Genomic DNA, 25549 nt, shown 5'->3' with positions numbered 1-25549 from the left:
ATTGCAACCCTCAGTGTTGCCCCCGTACTGGACCGGGGACCGGCAACGGGATTGCAACCCTTGGTGTTGCTCCCGCGCCTCACTCAGCCAGTGAGCGGGAACCGGTCTGTATGTGGGATCCGAACCCTCGGGCGGGAGCGCCGCTGCACTTCCCAAGCGGCGCACTATCCAGTGCGCCACCAGGCCGGCCCATGAAGTGTCCTTTTTTAAAAAGATCAACTTTTTAAAGTATAGTTTAACTACATTAAGTGTGAATGAATGTGAATAAGTACATTAAGTGTCCAGTTTCGTGAGTTTTGACAAATGTGCATAGACATAGTCACATAGTACATAGTCTCATAGCCAGCACCACCACAATGAAGATATAGAACATTTTCATCACCCCAGAAAGTTTCCTCATACCACTTTGCAGTCAGTCATATCACCCTACCCTTGTCAACCACTGATCTGCTTCCTGTCACTATTTTTCCCTTTTCTGGAATGTCAAATAAGTAGAATCTTGGATTATGTACTCTTTTGTGTCTGGCTTTGTTCAGTTATTATAGTCCTTTTAAGATTGATACACGTTGTTGCACGTACCAATAATTTGTTCCTTTTTAATTGCTGATTCCATCCTATGGATTTACTACAATTTGTTTATCCATTTGTTGCTGATGCATATTCGGGTTGCTTCCACTTTGGGGCTGTTGACTAAAGCTGCCATGAAATAACATTAATGTACAGGTCTTTATGTAGACATATGTTTTCTTTTCTCTTGAGTACGTATGTAGAAGTGGAATTGCAGTGTCTTATGGTAAGTGTAAGTTTAACCATGTGAGAAACTGCCAAACTGTTTTCCAAAGTGGCTGTATCATTTTTGCATTTTCATCTGCAATGGAGAGTTCCAGTAGCTCCCTAACCTCTTGAACACTTGATATTTTTAGTCTTTTTACTACTAGCCATTCTCATGGATATAGTGGCTTCTTTCTGTTTTAATTTGCATTTACCTAATGACTCATGATGATGAGCTGATTTTTGTGAACTTAATAGCCATTGATATATCTTCATTGGTGAAGTTTCTGTTCAACTGTTCTGCCCATTAAAAAAGTTGCGTTGTTTGTCTTATTGTTTTGTTGTAAGGGTTCCTTATGTATTCTGGATATAAGTCCTTTATCAGATAGATGTTTTGTAAATATTTCTCCCAGTCTGTAGCTTGCCTTTTCATTCTTTTTTAACAGTGTCTTCCAAAAAACAGAAGTTTTAAATTATGATAAATATTTATCAGTTTCAGTTTTTAAATTTATGGATAATGCTTTTTGTGTTCTAAGAAATCTGCCTAACCAAAGAACACTAATCTTTTATGTTTTCTTGTAGAAGTTTTATAGTTTTAGCAATTTTTTAATAATAACTTTATTGAGGAATGATTTATATACCATAAATTTACTCATATAAAGTGTACAATTTAATGGTTTTTGGTGTATTCACAGAGTTATGCATTCATCATCACAATCAATTTTAGAACATTTTCATCACCTCAAAAAGAACCCCCATATCCTGTATCCATCATCTTCCAAGTCTTCTATCCCCTCCAGCCGTAGGCAACCACTGATCTACTTTCTGTCCTGTAGATTCGCCTATTCTAGACATTTTATCTATCTATCTACCTTTATCTATCCATCCATCCATCCATCTACCCATCTACTTATCTACCTACTTAATCTATTTATTTGGCAGCTAGCCAGTATGGGTATCCAACTTTTTGACCTTGGTCTTAACAGCACCACATTCTAGCAGAGTGAGATAACTGGCCAGCCCTGGACATTTTATATAAATGGAATTAAATGTGTTTTTTTTGTGTGTGTGTGACTGGCTTCTTTCACTTAGCGTAATATTTTCAAGGCTTATTCATGTTGTAGCATGTTTCAGAACTTCATTTTTATTACCAAATAACATTAAAAAAAATAAGTTGATGGACATTTGGGTGGTTTCTACTTCTTGTCTATTATGAATAATGCTGTTATGAGCATTTGTGTTCTAGTTTTTGTGTGGATATATGTTTTGTTTTCTCCTGGGTTATACCTAGGGATGCTGGGTTATATGGTAACTCATGTTTAACCTTTTGAGGAACTGCCAAACTATTTTCCAAAGTAGCCATACCATAGTTCTCACTCTTTTGTTTTGGTTTGTGATCCATTTTGAGATGATATTTTTTGTATATTGTATGATGTAAGGGCCAAGTTTCTTTTTTTTTTAATATGAATATCTAGTTGTTTCAGCAACTTGTGTTGAAAAGCGTTATCTTTTCCCTATTGAAATGTGTGGTTCTATTTCTGGACTCTATTTCATTGATTATAAATGTCTCAACATTTCAACATTTATGTCATTTCGGGGTTGGCCTCTTAAATGTCTTTTCCCTTGAGAATGGGTCATATCCTCCTGGTTCTTTGTATATTGAGTAATTTTGGATTGTATCCTGGATGTTGTGAATGTTACATTGTGTAGACTCTGTGTTCTGTGATATTATTCTTAGGGGTGGTGATGTTTTTATTTTACCTGACAATTGACTGTAAGCTGTGTCACCTTCTGTGGATTGTACTTCAAGTCTCAGTTCAATTCTTTCAGACTTTGCTACTTGTGTTTGTATATATTGTTCAAGAAAGGATTAGCCTGAGATACATGTGGTGTTCATTTACAGAATTAAGGGATCCCCTTCTCTGGCTGTCTCTCCCTGGGGATTCTCCACTCTGGTGGCAGCTGTGATTGCCTGCAATTCTTTCCCAATTTCTTCGAGCCAGAAAGATGTCAGGATATTATGTTTTAGTTGCTTAAGTTACACTACTTTGTACTGACGCTTACTTCCCCCCTCACCCAATGCAGGTCATTGCTCCATGTTTTGATCCCCCTCTACTATCTGCTTGTTTTTAGTGTACTACTCAGAATCCTCAGGTAATTGTGGTTTTTGTATTTTGTCCAGAGTTTGTAGTTGTTATAAGGCAGGCTGGAGGTTGGGGGCTGGCCTATAGGGAGTTTACACAAGTATACCTGAAGTGGAATCTTCAGTTCTATCAGGTTTTTCTTTATGTATAAAGAGGCTGTTATGTCTTCTTGATGAATAAACCTCTTTAACATTGTGAACTATCTCTCTATCCCTGGTAATATTCTTTGTTCTGAATTCTCTTTCTGATGTTGACATGTAGCCAATAATAGTCACTTCATTTTTTAATTATTTTGGTTTATTTTTATTGTATATATTTTCCATCCTTTGCTTTTAACCTATCTATATAGTTACAGTTAAAGTGAATTTCTCACAGACAGTTTATGGTTGGGTCTTGCTTTTTAAGAATTTATTTATTATATTTTTATTATTTTTTAATGAAAAAAAAATTTTTTTTGCATCTGGCCTGTATGGGGATAGGAACCCTTGACCTTGGTGTTATTCACCCTCTAACCAATTGAGCTAACTGGCCAGCCTCAGGTTTTGCTTCTTTATTTAATCTGGCAATCTTTGTCTTTTATTTGGAGACTTTGGATGCTTTATTCTGTTTTAGCACTTCTTTTTCTCTTGTTTTCATTTGGATACTTTTTATTGACCAGTCTTTTTTTTTTTTTTTTTTTTTTCCTTTTTGTCTTTTTTTTACTGACCGGTAACGGGATCGCAACCCTCCGTGTTGCGCCCGTACCGGGGTTGACCAGTCTTTAAGTTTGCTAATTCTTTCCTCAGCTGTGTCCAGTCGACTGATGAAACTATTGGAGGAATTAATCTGTGATAGTCTGCTTACATTTAGTATAATTGTTGATCTAGTTAGGTTAAATCTACCATCTGTTCTTTGTTATTTATATCTCATCTGTTCTTTATTCTTTTTTTCCTCCTTTTCTGCCTTCTTTTGGATTATTAGAGTATTTTTACGTGATTCCATTTTATCTCCACTATTTTATTAGCTATAATTTGTTCTTTTATTTTCTTAGAAGTTGTACTAGGTTTACAGTATACATCTATGACTTATAAGCATCTACCTTCAAATAGTATAATACATGTAGTATAAGAGTCTTTAAAGAATATCTTTCATTTCCCCTCTCCCATCCTTTGTGCTATTGTTGTTACACATTTACTTCTATATCTGTTATAAACTCCATGATACATTGTTATCTTTGCTTTAAACAATTACCTTTTAAGAGATTAAAAATGAGAAAAGAGTTCTTTTTATATTTAACTGCATATTTATTATCTTTGGTGTACTTCATTCTTTCGTGTAAATCCAGTTTCCCTCTGGCATCATATTCCCTCTGCCTGAAGAATGTCTGTTAATTAATATTTCTTATAGTGAAGGTCTGTTGGCAATAAATTCTCTTAGCTTTTGTTGGTCTGAAAAAGTCTTCATTTCACCTTTATGTTTGAAAGATATTTTTCACGGGGTATAGAATACTGGGTTGATAGATTTTTTTTTTTCAGTACTTTAAAAATGTCTCTCCAGTCTTCTGGTTTGCATAGTTTCTGATGAGGAGCCTACTTATTTTAATTTTTGGTTTTCTCTGTGTACTGTTTTAACTCTTTCTGGCTACCCTCAAAGTTTTCTCTTAATTTCTGGCTTTCAAAAGTTTTTCTATTTCTGTGGAGAATGTTATTGGTATTTTGACAGGGATTGCACTGAATCTGTAGATCGCTTTTGGTAGTATGGTCATTTTCACAATATTAATTCTTCCAATCCATGAACTTGGGATATCTTTCCATTTTTTTTGTGCATCCTCTTCAGTTTCTTTCATCAGTGTGTTATAGTTTTCCTTGTAGAGATATTTTACCTCCTTAGTTAAATTTATTCATAGGTATTTTGTGTTATTTTTATTTATTTATTTTTTTCTGTAGCTATTGTAAATGAGATTGCTTTCTTGATTTCTTTTTCAGCTAGCTCATTATTGGTATATGGAAATGGTACTGATTTTGATTAGATATTGTACATTGTGAATTTAATGTTATTGGGTGCTAGGTTTTGTTATATTCTTTTAAAGACTGTTGGATTTTTTTCTGGCATGCAAAAGTTACTTACAGATTACTTTGATCCTTTTGAGGTTTGTTTTTATGCTCTTTTAGGGTGGTTTAGCTTTCACTCTAGAACTAATTAGTCCCCCTCCTAAAACATGGTCTTTTGGAGTTCCCTTCTGAATTCCATGTAGATTCAGGGAGGTCTCTCTGGTTGGAGGGAAGTTGAATGATTCAGTGCTCTGTGTGACCTCTGAAAATTGTTCATTTCTAGCTCCCCTGGTCATAATTCTTTCCTTGGAGCGTTATTCAGCCAAAACTCAAGAGGATCCAATGCAGAGTTCTGGAGCTCTGTCTCTCTTTGTGTGCTTACCCTGCAAATTCTAGCTGCAGAATTTTACCTCTTTGAACTCCAGTCTCTGTCTGTTCAATTCAGTAAAGTTGCTGAGCTCTATTTGGATGCCCCTCTCTGAGCTGCAGTTTAGGAGTTACCTACAGGTAGAAAGCCAGTGTTACGGTAGGGCTCCTTTTGTTTGTTTCCCTTTTCTCAGGGGTCACAGTTCTTAGTTGCTTGTTGTCCATAGTCTGAAAATAGTTGTTTCCTATATTGTGTCCAGTTTTCTAGTTGTTTATAGTGGGAGGTTAACTACAGACCACTTGAAGGGCCCTGATTGTCCTGTAAAAGCAGAATATTTGTTTTAGGGATAATTCAATTAAAAGTTTATTTTAAATATCCTTGGCTTTAAAAGAAATACCAACAAAACTCTATTTCATACTATGTAGAAAAATCAATTCCAGATGAATTAAGGTCTTGAATGACAAAGCAAAAATTAAAAGCTCTTAGTAGAAAATAGTGGTGAATAGCTTTTAGCTTAGAGATAGAAAAAAATTTCTTAAGATACAAAAAAAGTTGATTATAAAAAGATTGATAAATTTAACTCTTAAAGTTAAGAGCTTTTTAAAATTCAAAAGATCTTTTAATAAAATGAAAAGACTAGTGACATATAGGGAGAAGATATTCATAATATACACGAATAAAAAATATAGTGTCAAGAAGATATAAAGAACTCCACAAATCAATGAGAAACACACAAAAACTCAATATAACAATAGGCAAAACACATAAATTAGGTATTTTACAAAAAAGAACATTCAAATGGCCAATAAATATATGAAGAGATGTTCAACATCATTAGTAATTAGGGAAATGTAAATTAGGACCACAGTAAAATCTTTTCACACCTATCCCATTGGCAAAAACTAAGAGGATCTTTTTATATATTGCTGAAGGAGGTATAAATTGGTGCAACCACTTTAGCTTATAGTGTGGCATTATCTCCTGAGGTTGAATATGCACATATCTTATAACCCTGCAGTTCCACTCTTAGGTATATATTCAGGTGAATCTCTTTTGCACATGTAACAGGAGGCACGTATACAAATGTTCATAGTAGCATTGTTCAAAATAGCTAAAACCAAGAAACAACCCAAAGTCCCATCAGTGGGAGAACACATTAAAAACAAAAAAATCATGATATGTTCACACAACAAAATGCTATGGACAGCAGAATAAACCACAAAGATATATAACACTGTAGATGAGGCTGCATAATATAATATTAAGTGAGAAAAGTAAGTTTCAAAACGTCTCATTCAGCATGATACCCTCTTTTAAAACTAAAATACCCTTAAAAATTCAAATGAAAAATAAAAATTTAAGGGTTATATATAAATGCAAAAAAAACCTATAAAATGAAAAACAAGGGAATGATGAACATTGTTGGATATGATAACTTTTGGGGTCAGAAAAACAGCAGAGACTATATGGTTTAAATTAAGTTATTATCAAGGTTTTAGCTTATGTTTTGCTTTTTACAGTGTCTATTTGCTAACAAAAATTCCGCTATTGCTTAAATCATTTTTATGTATTTTCTTTGGATTTAACTTTAGATCCAGTTTGAGCCACACACAAATATCAGTCACATTGCTTTATAATCAAACTTAGGTTTTCATCTCCCTCAAATTTCCTTGCTTGTTCATTTGCTACATTTATCACATTTACTTCGAATGACTTTTAACTTTCTGAAAATAAAATCCACCTTTAAAAACTGATAATTGCCTCTGAAGATATTTAAAAGTGTGTTGGAGATAATTTTTCTTTTTTCCTTTTTGTCTTTTTTTTTACTGACTGGTAACGGGATCGCAACCCTCGTGTCGCGCCCGTACCGGGAACCGGCAACGGGATCGCAACCCTCGGTGTTGTGCCCGCACCGCGCTCAGCCAGTGAGCAGGAACCGGTCGTGTTGGAGATAATTTTAATAGCAAAAGTAAGATCATGCCCCCCTTGAAGAGGATAGCCCTTTCTTGTACATAAAACTTTTGGAATGTTTGTTAAAAATAAGTCTTATTTTAAATTGACCTCGAACATAGTCTGAGCATGACTTTAGATAATTTTGTGATTTGTAGTAAGTAGATTTTCCTTTGTTTTCTTTGTTTTCTCTCTCACCAGGTATACAATGTTTACATGGCAGGGAGGCAACTGTGTTCTAAGCGGTACCGGGAGTTTGCCATCTTACATCAGAACCTGAAGAGAGAGTTTGCCAACTTTACATTTCCCCGACTTCCAGGGAAGTGGCCATTCTCATTATCAGAACAGCAATTAGATGCCCGACGTCGGGGGTTGGAAGAATATCTAGAAAAAGGTAAGCCATCCCATTAAGCTTTACTATCCTGAGTAGACATGGGATCTAGATATATATTGCAACTTCTAAACTGCATAGCTAAGTTTCCTGAAGCTCGATAGTGAAAGTAAGTCAAGTTTCTGACTCTGTAAGTGTTGAATGAACTGAGCTTTGAAGGCAAGGCTGAAATGTCCAGTACAGTAATTGGTAACTTGTTTTACTGGCTTGCTGAGCACTTAACAACAGAAAAATGAATATTTAGTTTTTGAAGCATTTGATGGTCCTTAATGGACCTTTGTCTATAGGATTATATTATTTACCACCAAACGCATATAGACAGACTCACCAATATGCGGAATTGATTTGGGAACTAAGTGGGCAGTATAGAAGACAATTTCATTAAAATAATTCTTGGCTCACTGGTATATCCTACATGAAAACTCTGTACTCTTTCTGTGGGTATCCAAGGATAGATTACTAAGTTGTAGGTGATCTAAAATTCTCTTGTTCTAAGCAGGCCAAAGGTAGAGGTATTGAAATTTGCTTTTCGTCTTGGAGCTTCCAAATGATACATTAAGAGTCTGTGGATGTGGATGCTGAAACATTTGTTTATCTAGAAAGGCAGGGACATGACACAGATCTCCTGAATAAGATAGTTTATGATGTCGTTCAGAAAAAAGACCTTGCATTACTATGTTATAGAGTTATATAATTTGCTAGGTATGCCATATATTTTTCTTTAAAATACCAGTATGATAGAATAATGGTATTATGTGATATTTAGTAATTCTATGTCCTCATGTAAGAACTAATTGACCTAGTTGAATTTTTTAAAAATTTGGTAAGGAGCTGTATCCCTAAAGAAAAACCATTTTCCCTCATAGAAGGTAGTGAAACTTCCTCATCTGTTTTTAGCTTTTTCTAACAGGGACTGGCCTCTGAATACAACTCTTGGGAAATGAGAAAGGGAACAGTTTTTTTTTTTTAATCAAATGAAGCAAAATCATCAGTGTAATTTACCATCCTCATGAGAGTGTCAAGAAATTAACTTTCTTAGATTTAGACGATTAGCTACCTACCTGCCTGCTTTCCTTCTTACTTTTTGTTTTTTTTGGTGGTTTTGAAGCTAAAGTCAGTGAAGTAAAATGACGTGCTCAGCTTAATTCTTAATTACCTACCCATTTTTTCCAAAGTGACCTTAAATGTTTACGGTTCTCTGACTGGTCTGTTCCCAGGCCAAATAAATATTTTTCCTTTTGTATTTCAGTTTTATATTTAGTTTATTCCTGATTGACTTTTCCCTACCCGAGCTTCTTTCCCCCCATGTTCTGTTGTTCTAGCATGTTAATAGGTCACACAAGACTGCAAAGTTAGATTTACAGAATTTTTATTTCTCTTTTCTGGCTATGTTTAATATTTTTAGTAAGTTACATTTTTATTATTCCTTTGTACTAGATCATATTTATTTTTTCTATGTGTATTTTTGTTTGTTTTTAGTTTTGGCAGCTGGTTGGTATAGGGATCAAACCCTGGACTTTGGTGTTATCAGCACCATGCTCTAACCAAGTGAGCTAACCAGCCAGCCCTAGATTATACTTACATGAATGGTTGTCATGCCTAAAAATCCCATATGCCAGGAATGGCATGTTACCTGATCATTCCCTGATGATTTAAACTTAAACCTTGAAGGGCTGGTGGGTTAGTTCAGTTGGTTAGAGCACAGTGTTGTAACATCAAGGTCAAGGGTTCAGATGCACATACCAGCCAGACATCAAAACAAAACAAAACAAACAAAAACTTAAACCTTGATATATTCTTGACCTTATATTCTTGATTTTAGGGTCTTACACCAGATTCTATCTTTGTTTTCTACAGTGTGTTCGATACGAGTCATTGGTGAGAGTGACATCATGCAGGAATTCCTATCAGAATCAGATGAGGTAGGTGAATGCTGTTTTTAGTGACTATTTTCCTCTTGGCTCCTTGTGGGGGAAAATAAAATATTGATTATGAGTTGGGTTAACATAAACTCTCCAAACAAACATATTTTTTTTTACTTACTTTTCATATATATATAGCCTGCTTATCTGTCTTTTAAGGCCCAGTGCCAGGTTCATCTTCTCTTTGAAGCCTTCCCTGATGACTCAAATCATCAATTTTTCATTCCACTAAGAACTTTTGCAATCAGTACTGATTGCTATCTCATTTTCTCATTTTTATACATATAATCAGATTGTCACTTTATATTTTTAGCTTACAAGAGCGTGAGCTACTTGTAGGTAAGAGGTAAATCTTGATCATCTTTAAGTGGTAAATGAAGATAGATTTTCTTAGAAATAGTTGTTTCTAATAAAAATTACAAAAGCAAAAATCTGTTAGAGGAATTATTAATCATCAAACACAATGAGAGGATTTCTTTTGAATTAAGGAAAATAGGAATTGTTTACTTTTTGCTAGAAGAAAATCAGGCATCAGACTAACTCAGAACCCTCAGCTCATCCATTTTTCCTTTCAAAGGTGTCCTGATTGTTTTGGGGTTCAGAAATGAATTTAGGATACCCCTTGGGCCAATCCATCTGCCTAACCATTGAAACCAAAGAATATTTGTTGAAACCACTGCTTTTAGTTGATTTCTTTTCACATTTGTGAGTTCTGAATAGGGTGAAGGAAGTGAACCAAAAATCTCATCAGTGTTTAACCTAGACTGCTTCATATAAGTTTTCTGTTTTGAAATGTGAACACGCTGGCTGCAACATATTTCTTTCCTCCTTATTCATCGTAAAGGTTAACTGCTGCTGCCTAAGGTCAGCTTTATGACTTGTAAATGTATTGACTTTTAAAGTGTCTTTTTTCCCCTTTTCATTGGAACTCACTTCCTCTCTATCACATGTGTGGGTTACTGTTGAGCTACCATGTTACAGGGAGAGTGAGGATATACTGGATCATAAACTCTTTCTCTGTGTCTTTTCTCCCAGAACTACAATGGTGTGTCCGACGTAGAGCTGAGAGTAGCATTACCAGATGGAACAACAGTTACAGTCAGGGTTAAAAAGAACAGTACTACAGACCAAGTATATCAGGTAAATTAAACTTGAACAAATAGACTTGGAATTGGATGGTGTGAAACTAAGACAGACAGATTAAAGGAGCTTATACATATAAAGTACTTAGAGTGTCTGGCACATAATAAGTTATTATTAATGTGAAAGTACTTTGCCCTTCTTGATAGAAAGGTACAGTAAATATCCCAGGTTATAGTGGTTGTGATTAACCCCTCCTTCTTTTAATTGTAAAAGGCTTTATAACATACATGAAAACAGAATAGTACAATGAATTTCCATATACTCATATCTAATAATTATCAAGATTTTGCCACATTTGCATCATGTAGCCTTTTTTCCCTTAAGTATTTTGAAGCAAATCCCCATGTTATTGGACTTGTGTATACTTGAGTATGCATCTAAAAAATATGGACATTCTTCTTTCATAACCACAATGCCGTTATCAAAACTAGCACTATTTCCTTGGTATTAACTAATAACCACTCCATAGTCAAATTTTTCCAATTGTCAGTTGGTTTGTTAAAATATGGATCTAAATAAGGTCCTTATATCACATTTAGTTTTCGTTTGTTTTAATATAGAGTGGTCACCCTTCCTCTCCCCAACTTTTTTTTCCATGCCATTGTTTTGTTGTGGAAATTGGGTCAGTGTCCTGTGGAATGTTCCACATTCTGAATTTATCTGTTTGTTTCCTTGTAGTGTCATTTAATATGTCCTTCTGTCTCCCTAGATTTTCTATAAATGGAAGTTTGCTCTAGAGGCTTGATTAGATTCAGGTTCTGCTTTTTTGATAAGAATACTTTATAATTGGTGCTATATACTTCATGTTGCTTCTCAACAGGAGGTACACAATATCTGGTTATCCCACTTTTAGTGGTGCTAAGATTAATCAGTAGGTTTAGGTGTTGATAACCTGATCTCTCTATTGTAAAGTTTCCCATTGATCTTTTATTAAATGAGTGTATCCATTGATGATTGTTGCCTTAATCAGCGATTTTATTAAAGGTTGTAAAGTGCTAATTTTCTCATTTCCTTACACTTATTAACTAGAATTCTTCTGTAAATAACTTTTCCTTAATAACTAAGACTTTTTAGTTATCTTGAAATACAGTCTGTGGGAAAGAGAGGATACATATTTAATTAGTTTCTTTTATTGCCAGTTTTCAGACTAAAGAATTGGTGTCCAGTTGATTTCAGTGATGTCCAATGAGATAATTGTTATATATGTTTTTTAATATCATGTGGGTTTTTAGACTCAATGTGATTTAGACAGTAGCATTTATTATCTTTTTGATGGTCGAATTAATCCATGTTTGGCCAGTGGAAGCTCCTTCATGTCTGCTCCTATATGCTTTTGATGCAACCCATTAGTTTATGATAGCATACGTGCTTTTTGGTACAAGATGCCCTGGGCTCATCTTTGTATATTTCCTACGCTGGATCTAGAATAAGACATTTCCCCAAGTAATCCGGTTTCCTTTTCCTGAGAAATGGTATTTAAAGATCATGATCTGGGTGCTGGGTTTAGTCATTGCTTGTAGGCTTTTAATTAGCCTTTAATCCTAACTTGATCAAGATAGTCAGGGAGACAAGCAGTTTCTTGATATTAATGCTTATTTCTCCTTTGGAGAAAACATTAAAAAATACATTCCCCATACATTTTTTCATCTACTGTATATTATGGCAAAGGATTTGTGAAGATCTGAGGCATTTCTAAATTATACAATGATAGAATATTTGCAAGAAAAACCCTAGTTTTACAGCTTGCTGGTGTTTTGTTTTGTTTTCTTTGCTTTTTTCCAATGTTTCTGTGGCCTAGGTTTTTTTGTACTTTTCCTGTTACCCTGTTACTGAGACTTCTAGCCAGAAGTCATTTTCTAAACCTTGAGAGCATTTCAGTTTCTATCCAGTACAGTATGTAATTGTAATTTAGAACGCTTATAATCTCTAGTTCTTATATCACTTCAGGGATGAACCTAGGCCTGATATGTGAACAGATATAGGAAGAAGGGATATAATTATATTTGGTTTACTGAGATACTAATATTCAACATTTTTATCTTGTTCAATTAACACCTTATTTATATTGGGATTGATCTTGAAGAGTTTTATTCTAGTTTGTGTTTTTTGCTTTGTGCTTTTTTTGTTGTTTGTAATTTAAATTTTTATTTAACTGGATTTGGAGTCTTTCAATTTCTTTTTTGTCATGTTAGGACCTTAGTTCCTAGAGAGAAAGACTGATCTGTGTTTACTATGCCTCTGTTGCCCCAACATTTTTGCTATTTTCATGTGGATATTGATGATGATGGTAATTCTTAGGAAATGGAGGTGCCTAATTTCCCCAGCCTGATAAATAAATCATCTGAAAAATAAAAAATAATTTGTAAAGCTTGAATAAAATTCAGTATTTTAAAACTCAAACAATATTTTAAGCTCAAGAATCAAAGATAGAGATCTTGTGTGTTAATGGCCTATATTAAATATAGGCTGAATGTGTGTGAAATTGTCTATTTAAGGAATTTGTTTTCTTCTTAAGATCTGTTCTATTAAGCACATTTCTTATAAGTGGTGTTTAAAAAGATTCTTGTGGAATGAAGTCATACTTCAGAGGACAAAGCTGATATTTAAGGAGAGACTATTATCAGCTTGTATTGGAAGGGAGAAACTCATGTTCGGAGATCATAGCTGTTTGGGTCAAATACAGGTATCTTTTCCTTTTCTTTCAAATGTATGTATACATGTGTGCATGTATACATCCATACAAAGAAGGATAGCTATGGACCACGAATTTAGTTTTTGTGAAGCCAAGATAGCAGAACCTTTCCCCTCTCCTCCCTTTCACATGCATACATCTGCCTTTTCCTGCAGCATTGTCTAATTTACTTTTCCTGAAACAAATCTACCTTGTTTACACTTTAGGCTATTGCAGCAAAAGTTGGCATGGACAGTACAACAGCTAATTACTTTGCCTTATTTGAAGTGATCAATCATTCCTTTGGTAAGTGCCAGTGGCTAATATTAAGTCTTGTTTGGGGGTATTTTATTCTAATATTGTCAGATGGAAACTGTGTGCCTAGAGAAGAGCTTGAGGACAAGGGGAGATCCCATTCATTAGAATGGTCTCCAACAAGCAGACCAGGCAAATCCTGTTAAGCCTAGGTCATAAAGATATCCGATCACTGTTAATCCTTTTCCCTCTTTTGTAAGTATAGGTTACATCCAGCATTGAATTAGATACTTTGATGAGGTTCTTTTAAGTCAGAGGTTTAAAATTCATATATTCCAATGAAACAGCCTTGAAAAGAGGGGATGTTCTCTTTAGCCACATGTTGTTTTAGTGTACTTTGTTTTTTGTAAAGATTTTTAAGAATAGCTTTTTGTTTTCAGAAGTTAGAAAGAGATACATTGCTTAAAAACCTTCGTTTTAATGCATATATTTAAGTTTCTACAAGAATAGATTTCCTTTTCCTAGGAAATTTTATTGCTGGGTGACAAGCAATTTCTTTTATAAAAGCTAGGATGGTGGTCACATTGGTTGCATTGAGATGACAAAGGGGAGGGGAGCCTGAGGGTTTGCTTTGAATGACAGATTTCCTACAGTTTATGGGTGGGTCTTTTCTTTTTTTTTTTTTTTTCCGTCTTTTTTCGTGTCCGGCAACGGATCGCAAGCCTCCGTGTCGCGCCCGTACCGGACCGGGACCGGCAATGGGATCGCAACCCTCGGTGTTGCTCCCACACCTCGCTCAGCCAGTGAGCGGAAACGGTCTGTATGTGGGATCCGAACCCTCGGCGGGAGCGCCACCGCGCTCTCAAGCGGCGCACTGTAGCAGTGCACCACCGGGCCGGCCCCGGGTGGGTCTTTTCTACACACCGCAAAGAGACACACACACACACACACACACACACACACACACGAGGGTACTTCAGAAAGTTCATGGAGAAGATAGTATTATCTTTTAATTCTATCTTTCCATGAACTTTTGAAGTACTCTCATATATACACACAGCTAAGGCCGGACATGACATAGATAATATTGGTTGATCAGATCTTTCTCATCCCAGAAATGGGGAGAATTTGGTGGATTTGGGTTGACTTGCCATCCCAGGTCAAGGCAGAACAACTTTGATTTCCCAAAGCAGTCATCTCATTATTTTTTTTCTTCCTAACTCCTAACACCCTAAATAGGTGAATATAAATGATGTTACAAAGGATTGCTAGAGTACCAGGACACTGGGATTCTAATTTTATCCTTTTCTAAGATTTAGTTTCACTTTATATAAAATGGGAAATACTAAATCTGTCTTTAGCAATGTTATAAAGCCAAGTAAACATCAAGAGAGGAAAACTCATCCTTCCCAAAGAAAAGTAATATAGAAATGAAAAGTGATGGTGTTTTACCGGCTTATGCACTGTTAGGAAGAGGACATAACTGCTCAGAAGACACTTTTCACTTTGGTGAATGCCTTACGGTTTTGGGTATGGGGTGGGAAGAGCCTTTTAGCTTCTCACAATAAAAGCAGTTCATTGAGAATTGCCACGTGAGGGACTCTGAGTACATCATAGCTAGGTAAGAAGACAGGCTTGGTTTAAAGATGTTCAATGAACATCAGCTATAATTTACCAGATAATGGATCAGATGTCTTAACTGAATTTGGAGTTGGTGCTGTCTGTAGAGTCATCATGTTAACAGAAAAACCTGTCATTCAAGTGGTAGGTTTAAGTCAGAGGCTCAACTGGCCATAGTCATAGTTAAAAGGGATAGATGTGGTTAGACAAATGGTTATTTTGTGCTACCAAAAACAGAGCTCCTTGATGGATTTGAGCTGATGTTCTGGTGAATGATAACCTACCATTCTTGATCTGCTTTACGTAGTTTATCCTAGGGAAATTCCTTTTATATCTTTTTGCTCTGGCTTTCTCTTCTTCAGTACGTAAGCTGGCACCTAATGAATTTCCTCACAAACTCTACGTCCAGAATTATACATCAGCTGTGCCAGGCACCTGTCTGACTATTCGAAAATGGCTTTTTACGACAGAAGAAGAAATCCTCTTAAATGACAATGACCTTGCTGTTACCTACTTCTTTCATCAGGTAGGTGAATTGATCTTCGTGAAAGGGCTGATTCCTTTTTCTGTTTGTATATAGCTGGTAATTTGCCAAATCAGTATGAATCCTTGTGTAAGCTGCTTTACTCCTGGGTCTGAGTAGTTATGTTTGTAAAATGTTCTATCCCAGATTTCACAAAAGATAAATAAGTTTTAGAAGTAAAGATATTCTGAAGTTTAAGAAATATTTATTCTGGTTTTTTAAACAACAGAAAATGAGCATTATGGCTATGTGTCTGTTCAAAAGTTTTTCATCAATATTATAATACAATTTAAAGCATCACATAGTTCTACACAGTTTATTATGAAAAATAGTAGTTGCCTCCACTTACCCTCAACCCCACCCCCATACCCTACCACTTTCACATCTTATAGCTTTGTTTTTTGTTGTTTGTTTTGTTTGGTATTTACTGTCACATCTCTATTATAATTTGATTGTATTGCTTCTACTCAATTTTTCAGATTCAAGCAGTATCTCTTCGTTTCCCACTATCGAAGATGAGACACTAGCTCTCTTTCCTCCCACATTCTCACCACATACCCATACCTTTTTTATCTCTCCCATTCCCTTAATATGGTCAAATTATAATATTTGGTAGGTCAGTATTCAGTGTTTACATCATTATGACTCTATAAATAATGAGATGTATAGCAAAGCCATGTAATAAAGACTATCTTTACTTCTCATTTCCTTTACAACATTTTGTTTTTCCTCAGCTAATTATTGTCCTTCTTTTTCATTTGCATAGTTTTCTGTGTACTTATAATTGATTTAGCATCATACTCTTTACTAGTTCACTGAATCTCCTCTAAAAGTATTTAGACCCATTAGATACTTCATCAGTGTCTGAAGAAATCTTTCATCGAGACTTTGTCCTATCCCAGTCTGAACTGGTGGCCCTCAACTTGGGTACACAGTTATCATTCTGGGATTGCCCATCACCATCACATCTCCTATGTGGGATCTTCTTTTTCCAGTGTTAGAGTACATGTCTTTCTTTTTTTTTTTTTTTTGCTTTCCTTTATTTTGGTAGAATATATTCTCATAGCTTCTCAAGAAAGGACACATGAGAGATTAACATTTTTAAAATTTAAATGTCTGAAGATGCCTCTATTCTGTCTTCAAACTTGATTGATGTTAAGGTTGGGTATAGGACTCCAGGTTGAAAATGATTTTCTTTCAGGAATTTTAAAGAATTACCTTCCATCTTCCAGTGCTGCTGTTAGGAAGTCCAAGGTCATTCTTATTTCTGTACCATTTTATGTGACCTTTTTTCCTTTCCAGAAGCTTATAAGATCTTTTTTTCCACCATAGGTCTCAAATTTCACAGTTATATGCCTTGCTGTAGATCTATTTTCAGTTACTGTGCTGGGACTTCTACGGAAAATTTGTCTTTCTGATTTGTCAAATTTTCTTAGATTATTAAATTGATAATTTCTTCTCTTCCATTTTCTGTTCTCTCCTTTTGGAACTCCTATTTTTCTGATATGGGATTTCTTGGTCTACCCCTGTCATTTTCTTATCCTCTGTCTCACATCTCTAATTTCTTTTTTTTTTTTTTTACACTTGATCTTTTATTTAAAAATTTTTTTTAATTATTATTTTTTATTTATTATTAGCATATTCATTCTTACAAATTGTGGTATTTCTTTATGCCCTTTACCCAACCTATCACTTCCAAAATCCTCTCCCTCCCTCCCCCCTCCTCTCTAGTATCCTTATGTTTGTTCTCTCTTTCTGAAAGTTCAACATATTGTTGTGGTCTTTTCTTTCTTTCTTTCTTTCATTTCTTCCTTCTTCCCTCCTTCCCTCCCTCCCTCCCTCCTTCCTTCCTTCCTAGCAGCCAGTTATGAGTGAGAACATGTGGTATTTCTGTTTCTTTGGCTTATTTCACTAAACATAGTTTTCTCCAGACTCATCCATGTTTCAAATGGCAGAATTTCATTCTTTTTTATGGCTGACTAGTATTCCATTGTGTATATATACCACATTTTCTTTATCCAGTTGTCTGTCAACAGACACTAAGGTTGGTTCCATATTTTGGCTATTGTAAATAGAGCTGCAATGAACTTGGGAGTGTAGGTATCCCTCTGACATGATGATTTCCATATCCAGTAATGGGATTGCTGGATCATATAGTAGCTCTATCTGTATTTGTTTGAGAAACCTCCATACTCTTTTCCATAATGGCTGTGCTAATTTACAGTCCCACCAACAATGTAGAAGAGTTGCCCTTTCTCCACATCTTCACCAGCATTTGTTATTCTTGGCCTTTTTAATAATGGTGAGTCTAACTGGGGTGAGATGATATCTCAGTGTGATTTTGATTTGCATTTCTCTGATGACTAGTGGTGCTGAGCATTTTTTCATACTCACATCTTTAATTTCTCTCTCTCCTTGTTCTGCTTTCTAGAAAACTTCAGATTTATCTTCAAGTCCTTCTATTTGTTTTCCATGTATGTTATTATATTTTTAGTTTCTAAAGGCTTCCTTTTGTTCTGTGAATATTCTTTTTTTATATATAGTATTCTATTTTTGTTTCATGGTTATATTTTTTGTTAACTTTCTGAGGATATTAAAAATAGTATTGTTTTAAATTTTAAAGTTTTCTTCCTTCTGTTTCCTCCCTTGTTTTCATTGTTTGTGTGTTTGTTTTGGTCTCTGTTCATGTTAGAGTCTGTCTTCTTACACAGTTTTCTGCTCAAATTTAAGATTGGGAGACTACATAGCTGATTGGGAGCTCAGCATGTGAGTACATCTTGCTGACTGTGAGCTTCACTATAGAAAAGCTAAAGCTCCAGTCTTCTGCTGGCACTGGGAAGGGCAGTCTTCTGGCTACAGGTAATAGAGGATCTGAGAGAATTTGACTGCTTCTTCAATAGGTTTCAGTCAATCCTCATTTTAGCCACATCCTACCCCCTCTCCTGGATGATCACCATGCTACCAATTCCTTGGTATTTTGGAATTTTGTGGTGTAAATTGAGTGGTTTTGTCTACTACCAGTATAGAAATCTGTTTCTTCAGGTTTTTTAAGTTACTACTTGTTTATCTGTGTTCCACATTATAAAAATTTTTTCTCATTGTCTCCTCCCATTCACCCTGATGTTGTGGGTTTTCTTTACTGACATTTTAGTCGTTTTTTTTTTTTTTTTTTTAAAGATGACTGGTAAGGGGATCTTAACCCTTGACTTGGTGTTGTCAGCACCACTCTTGCCCAATGAGCTAACTGGCCATCTTTAGTGGGGTTTTAAAAGGAAGTAAGAGTAGATGTTTGTTTTTAATCTACCATCCTTACCTGTAAGTCCTCTTTTATGAACTTTTCCTACTTATATTTGGCATTAGATTATATTGATGTGTAATTTTTACATAGTTATAATTCTGATATAGATATAACTTTTTACTTTTTTTTTCTTTTTCACCTATCTACATAGTTCTTTTATATATCATTTATGACTAAATTAATGTACTATACATTGTTTAATCATTCCCTCTTATTAGTTCCAGGGTATTTTTTTTGAGTGTGTGATTATAAATGATGCTATTGTTAACTTTTGTAATATCACTTTTTTTAATGTGTTTTTCTTTTGAATAAGCTAGTGTTATTTATTGTTTTGGTTGTGTGAACTATTGCTGTACTTTAACTTTTAAACTTTCAAATCTTTATCTGTCATTTTTATAGATATTTATTATATTGCTTTTCTTTTTATTTTAGTGTTATTGTCTTTTGTTTTACAGAAGTTTTAACATTTTGTATAATAGTATTTATCTTTACCTTTGTATTTTCTGTTTCTTAACTAGTGAGTACATTTTCTCTCCTCAATAGTAAGTATAAGTGTGCTTTACTTTATAATTAAATATAAGGATTATAATTTATAATCCTTTAATCTACGTGAGGTTTATTGTGGTATTAGTATGAGTGGTTGGTCTGAGTTAAATTTTCTTAGTATTGCTAACCAGATAGCACAGCGAGATGTATTAAATGATTCATTTGTAATATATTGTGCTTAACAGGTCTTTTATTAAATTTATTTTTATATATATACCACACATACATATATATGGCACATGTCTTAGATCTCTCTTCTGTTGATCTGTTTTTCTATTTTTTGACTCAATAGTTCTTTTTTTGTGTGTGGGGATCTGAATATTCCCTTTTGATTACTGTTTCTTTATAATATATTTTAATATCTGGTAAGGCTAAGCCTTCCTCTTTTAAAAGCCTTGATATTTTTGCCCATTTTATTTTTCCAAATAATTTTTAACCCATTTCATATCACTTCATAGTACTATTCCAATTGAAATTTTGTTAGATTTGCAGTTTTACTGGAGAAATATCTTCAATTATATTAAATGTAGTATTCCCAACTAAATGCATTTTCCATTTTATTCAACTCCTGTTTTGTTTCCTCAGAATTTTGTCGTTTTCTATTTCACATATGCCTCCTAAATTAATTCCCAAGTATTTTATATTTTTATTACTATTACGAATGGAATTTTTTTTTTTTTTTTTTGTATTGTTGGAGTGGGAAAATCTTATTAGCTAGGAGTCAGAATATCTGGTTCAAGGATAAGCCCTACATTGGGTAAATCTTTAGAATAGCTTTGCCAAGATCTGTTTTCTGATCTGTTAAAGAAGAATAGTGTCTCATGATTTTTTTTTAATGAGTATCAAAATTCAAATGAGGCAGAGCATTTAAAATTACTTTTTTTTTTTTTTCTTTTTTTGTGTTCGGCAACAGATCGCAACCATCAGTGTCGCGCCCGTACCGGACCGGGACCAGCAACGGGATCGCAACCCTTGGTGTTGCGCCCACACCTCGCTCAGCCAGTGAGCGGGAACCGGTCTGTATGTGGGATCCGAACCCTCGGCGGGAGCGCCGCCGCACTCCCAAGCGGCGCACTGTAGCAGTGCGCCACCGGGCCGGCCCTAAAATTACTTTCTGAATTATAAAACTGTAAGACAAAAACAAAATATTTAGGAATATAGAAAATCTATTGTTTTTGTATTGGTATCTCATATCCAGCAACTTTTCTGAACTCTCCTATTGCTTCAAATGATTTTTTTTTTTTTTTTTTGCGGCTTGCTGATACGGGGATCCATATCCTTTCAATTGATTTTTTTTTTCCTTTTTGTCTTTTTTACTGACCGGTAACGGGATCGCAACCCTCAGTGTCGCGCCCGTACCGGGGGCCGGCAATGGGATAGCAACCCTCAGTGCTGGGCCCTCACCGCGCTCAGCCAGTGAGCGGGAACCGGTCTCCACATGGGATCCGAACCCTCAGCGGGAGCGCCACCGCGCTCCCAAGCGGTGCACTCTCCCATGCGCCACCGGGCCGGCCCCTCAAATGATTTTTTAAACAGCTTTATTGAGGTATAAAAATTGAGATAGGGGCCGGCCCGGTGGCGCACGGGAGAGTGCGCCGCTTGGGAGCGCGGCGGCACTCCCGCTGAGGGTTCGGATCCCATGTGGAGACCGGTTCCCGCTTACTGGCTGAGCGCGGTGCGGGCGCAACACCGAGGGTTGCGATCCCGTTGCCGGTCAGTAAAAAAGACAAAAAGGAAAAAAAAATTGACATAGAATAAACTGTATGTGTTTAAAATATACAGTTTGATAAGGTTTTCTTTTAAATCTTTTTGCCCATTTTTAACTGTATAGTTCAGTAGTGTTAAGTATATTCACACTGCTGTGCAGCAGATCTCCAGAACTTTTTTATCTTGCGAAACTGAAACTCTATACCCATTAAATAACAACTCCTCATTTCCCTCTCCCCCAACCCTTGGCAACCACCTTTCTACTTTCTGCTTCTTTGAATTTGACTACTTTAGATGCCTCATGTAAGTGGAACCACACAGTCTTTGTCTTTTTTGTGACTGGCTTATTTTACTTAGCATAATGTCTTAAAGGTTCATTCACATTGTAGTACTCATATATGGCAGGGTTTTCTTCCTTTTTAACGACGGATAATATTACATTGTATGTATATACATTTTGTTTTTCCATTCGTCTGTGGATGGACATTTGGGTATGTGATTCTCTCTTTGAAGATCATTTTTTCAGTATACCCAGGAGTAAATTACTGAATCATATGGTAATTTTATTTTCAATTTTTTGAGGAATGACTATATTGTTTTCCATAGTGACTGTGCCATTTTACATTCACACCAGCAGTGGCCCAAATGGTTTTTTGATTGACTAGGTAAACAGATGTGTCTTTTGGAAAATAATATTAATTTTTTCCCTTACTTAGTTTTAGTTATATTTTGTATCATATTTTGATGGGAATATCTAATGTATTTCATCGATTCTAAGATGCCATCGATTATAAGATGCACCATTATTTTATGTATTGCTAAGGAAGAAAAAAGCTGCCAATTAAACTGACATTGATTGTAAGATGCATCCCAATTTCAGAGACATTAAAATGTGAAATAATGCATACCTTAGAGTTGATAAAATATTAGATATTAGATAATAAGAATGATAATGAGCCTTTTCCTAAATAATAAATTTAGCTGCTCTTTCCTGAAAGCTTGCTAAAATAATAGTAATGGCATAAACCTTACAAAGGTTTTAAAAGGTGTAAACCTACCAGAGACAAGGAGAACAGGAGAGGATACCACAGCAGATGACAGCTGTCAACAATTTTTAGAAAATAAATGTTCATATGATCAGGAGGCGTTTTGTTGTTTGTTTATTGTGGAAGAACAATTGGTGATAGGTACATGGAAAGTTACAAACAAAAACTGAAAGCAGTAAATCTCAGGGAAAACAAAACTATACAAGAAAAGAAGTCATAGTACAGTACGTGGCATAGGTGGGAACAATGTTTATTATATACTTATAATAATGTAATTACTGAGTATTGATTTAATTTTTTATTGAGATAGAGGGCTGACCAGTTAGCTCAGTTGGCTAGGGTGTGATGTTGATAACACCAAGGTCCGGGGTATGATCCGTGTTACTGGCCAGCCACCAAAAAAAAAATAATAATTAAAAAATAATCATTTATTAAGAGGTTGGGAGAAGAGGTAGTGAGAGTGTTTGGGTGGTACAAGACCCAAAACCTAAATGTTTTTTTTTTTTTTTTGTCTTTTGTCTTTTTCCGTGTCTGGCAACGGATCGCAACCCTCAGTGTTGCCCCCGTACTGGACCGGGGACCGGCAACGGGACCGCAACCCTCGGCGTCGCTCCCACGCCTCGCTCAGCCAGTGAGCGGGAACCGGTCTGTATGTGGGATCCGAACCCTCAGGCGGGAGCGCCGCCGCACTTCCCAAGCGGCGCACTATCCAGTGCGCCACCGGGCCGGCCCAAAACCTAAATGTTTTTTTTTTTTTTTGTCTTTTGTCTTTTTCCGCGTCTGGCAACGGATCGCAACCCTCAGTGTTGCCCCCGTACTGGACCGGGGACCGGCAACGGGACCGCAACCCTCGGCGTCGCTCCCACGCCTCGCTCAGCCAGTGAGCGGGAACCGGTCTGTATGTGGGATCCGAACCCTCAGGCGGGAGCGCCGCCGCACTTCCCAAGCGGCGCACTATCCAGTGCGCCACCGGGCCGGCCCAAAACCTAAATGTTTTTAATATAGCAAGTCAACAATGTCTAAAATTGGTGAGTCAGGAATTAGTAGTAAATATGTGATTTATAATTATGGAAAGAATATCAAAGGAAATTGCTTAAAAGTAGTTGTCTTTGTGGAATGAGATTCTGGGATCAGGAGACTGCTATTTTTTTTTTTTTTTTTTTTTTTAAGAAGATGACCGGTAAGGGGATCTCAACCCTTGGCTTGGTGTTGTCAGCACCACGCTCAGCCAGTGAGCAAACCGGCCATCCCTATATAGGATCCGAACCCGTGGCCTTGGTGTTACCAGCACCGCACTCTACCGAGTGAGCCACGGGCCGGCCCTAGGAGACTGCTATTTTTATTAGGAGACTTTTAGGTTTTGGTTTTTTAAACTATGTACATCTTTTACTTTAATAAAAATTATTTTAAATTAAGAAAAAAAGGAATCTAGTGTGGTAATATTTATGTTTTCCACTTAGGGCTCGTCAAGCAATATAATCTTGATTAGAAATGAAAGAGAAGAGAACATTTTACTGCCCTATGTGAAAAAAGAGTTCACTTGGAATTACTGAGTAGACAATCACTCTTACCTCCTCTGCCCTGGGGAAATGTTCACCAAATATTTAAGTACTATTATGAATCAAAAACAGTTCTAGATATTTAGGGTGTACAGTAAAACAGATATACAATATTTTTATTTGACCACCAGAAAAAGAATTGTAAAGCTTTTCCCCTTAGCTAAATAACACTTTAAATTACAGGGGAAACTGGACAGACCAGTATTTGTTTATTTCCCTCTTTACTTCTCCCCCAGCTTTTCAGTAATTGGTTTAAATTTGGCCTGGAGCAGCACAGTCCCTTGGTGTTAAATAGAGAATTGTTCAGGTTCTTCAGGACGTTGTGTGGCAGTTCTTATTGAGCATCGCCTCTGTGAATATAATCCTTTGAGCCTAAATGAGCCCTTACTTGTAATGGCCAGGATTGGGGAGAAACTGGCATAATCTTTTCATCAGGCAGTCCTTGGCAGAACGTTAATATCCTTATGCAGTTCTTCGGAAAAAAACAGCTGAATGATACTAATAACAGTGATACTAAAAATAACGATTTATATAGACTTTACAAAACTCTCAACATCTGTTATCTAATTTTGTTGTCTATGAGATGAGTATTATTCCTGTTTTACAGACTGAGAGGGTTTAAGTGACTTACTCAAGCACACATTTGATAGGTAATGGAGCTGGAAGTTGAGCTAGTCTTTTGACTTCAGTCCTGAATTCATTCTGTTATCTAGCTGTTTTCCTATAAAAGACTATGGGAAATGATTTCTATCTTGAGTTACACAGTGTCATCAATCTCCCTTATTCCATTCTCTCTTCAGCTTACTTAATTTGATACTCAGATACGAACCAACCTTTCTTTAAAAAAGCTAACAATTTTTTATTGCTTATTTTAGCTCCCTACTATTTCCTGTGCCTGCTTTTTAGGATTCATCATCATCTGTTGTTGACCTACCTATTCAGCATTATCTTTCGTTGTCCTCTAATATGTACTCTTTATTCAAATCAGACAAATCTGTTTCCTGAATGTATTTAAGCTCAAACCCATTCCTATTTCCTGACTTCAGCTTGTAGTTTCTTTTATCCAGCCTATCCTTTGGAAGTCCACCTGATGATAACTATAATTAGCAATAAACACTCCTTTTCTTAACTGTGTATATCACTTAGTCTGCACTGTACATTTCTGCTACTTCATTGTTACCTTTAATACAATGTTATATACTGTCTTTCATGGCTCTAATTGTTTTCACATTACAAATTAACTGGAATTTAAGTCTCTTGACATGAAAAACCAGATCCCTCACATACCTAGAATAATCCTTGAGCATTTGCCAGAAACTCTTTAAATGCTAGTTATTCAAATAAATATACCCATGTGGCAGAGCATGGGTGATGATGATGATGGTTCAAGTGGATAAGAATTTTTCTGAAAATGCATCTGTGTCTCTTTATTTTTATCAACAATGCACTCGATAATGATTTTTACATTCCCTTCGTCCCTACCTTTGTTTTGGTGATAGGCTGTTGATGATGTGAAGAAAGGTTACATCAAAGCGGAGGAAAAGTCCTACCAATTACAGAAGCTATATGAACAAAGGAAAATGGTCATGGTAAGTTTATGTCCCTG

The 25549-nt window shown here is 35.8% G+C and overlaps 1 protein-coding gene across 1 annotated transcript in view; it reads left to right on the top strand.

The window, feature by feature from the left end:
* Positions 1–25549, top strand: part of SNX27 (sorting nexin family member 27) — a 75339-nt gene that overhangs the window by 32959 nt on the left and 16831 nt on the right. Inside the window, exons 4-9 of the mRNA XM_008575158.1 lie at positions 7464–7656; positions 9511–9575; positions 10611–10715; positions 13617–13695; positions 15627–15790; positions 25443–25532. Coding sequence (XP_008573380.1) covers positions 7464–7656; positions 9511–9575; positions 10611–10715; positions 13617–13695; positions 15627–15790; positions 25443–25532 — 696 coding nt within the window. The remainder of the gene's footprint in view (positions 1–7463; positions 7657–9510; positions 9576–10610; positions 10716–13616; positions 13696–15626; positions 15791–25442; positions 25533–25549) is intronic.

This window comes from Galeopterus variegatus, unplaced genomic scaffold, assembly GCF_000696425.1.
Source record: "Galeopterus variegatus unplaced genomic scaffold, G_variegatus-3.0.2 Scaffold1148, whole genome shotgun sequence".
Classification (NCBI taxonomy): Eukaryota; Metazoa; Chordata; class Mammalia; order Dermoptera; family Cynocephalidae; genus Galeopterus; species Galeopterus variegatus.
The sequence above is the reverse complement of the archived record's forward strand: the minus strand, read 5'-3'. Positions and strand labels throughout refer to the sequence as shown.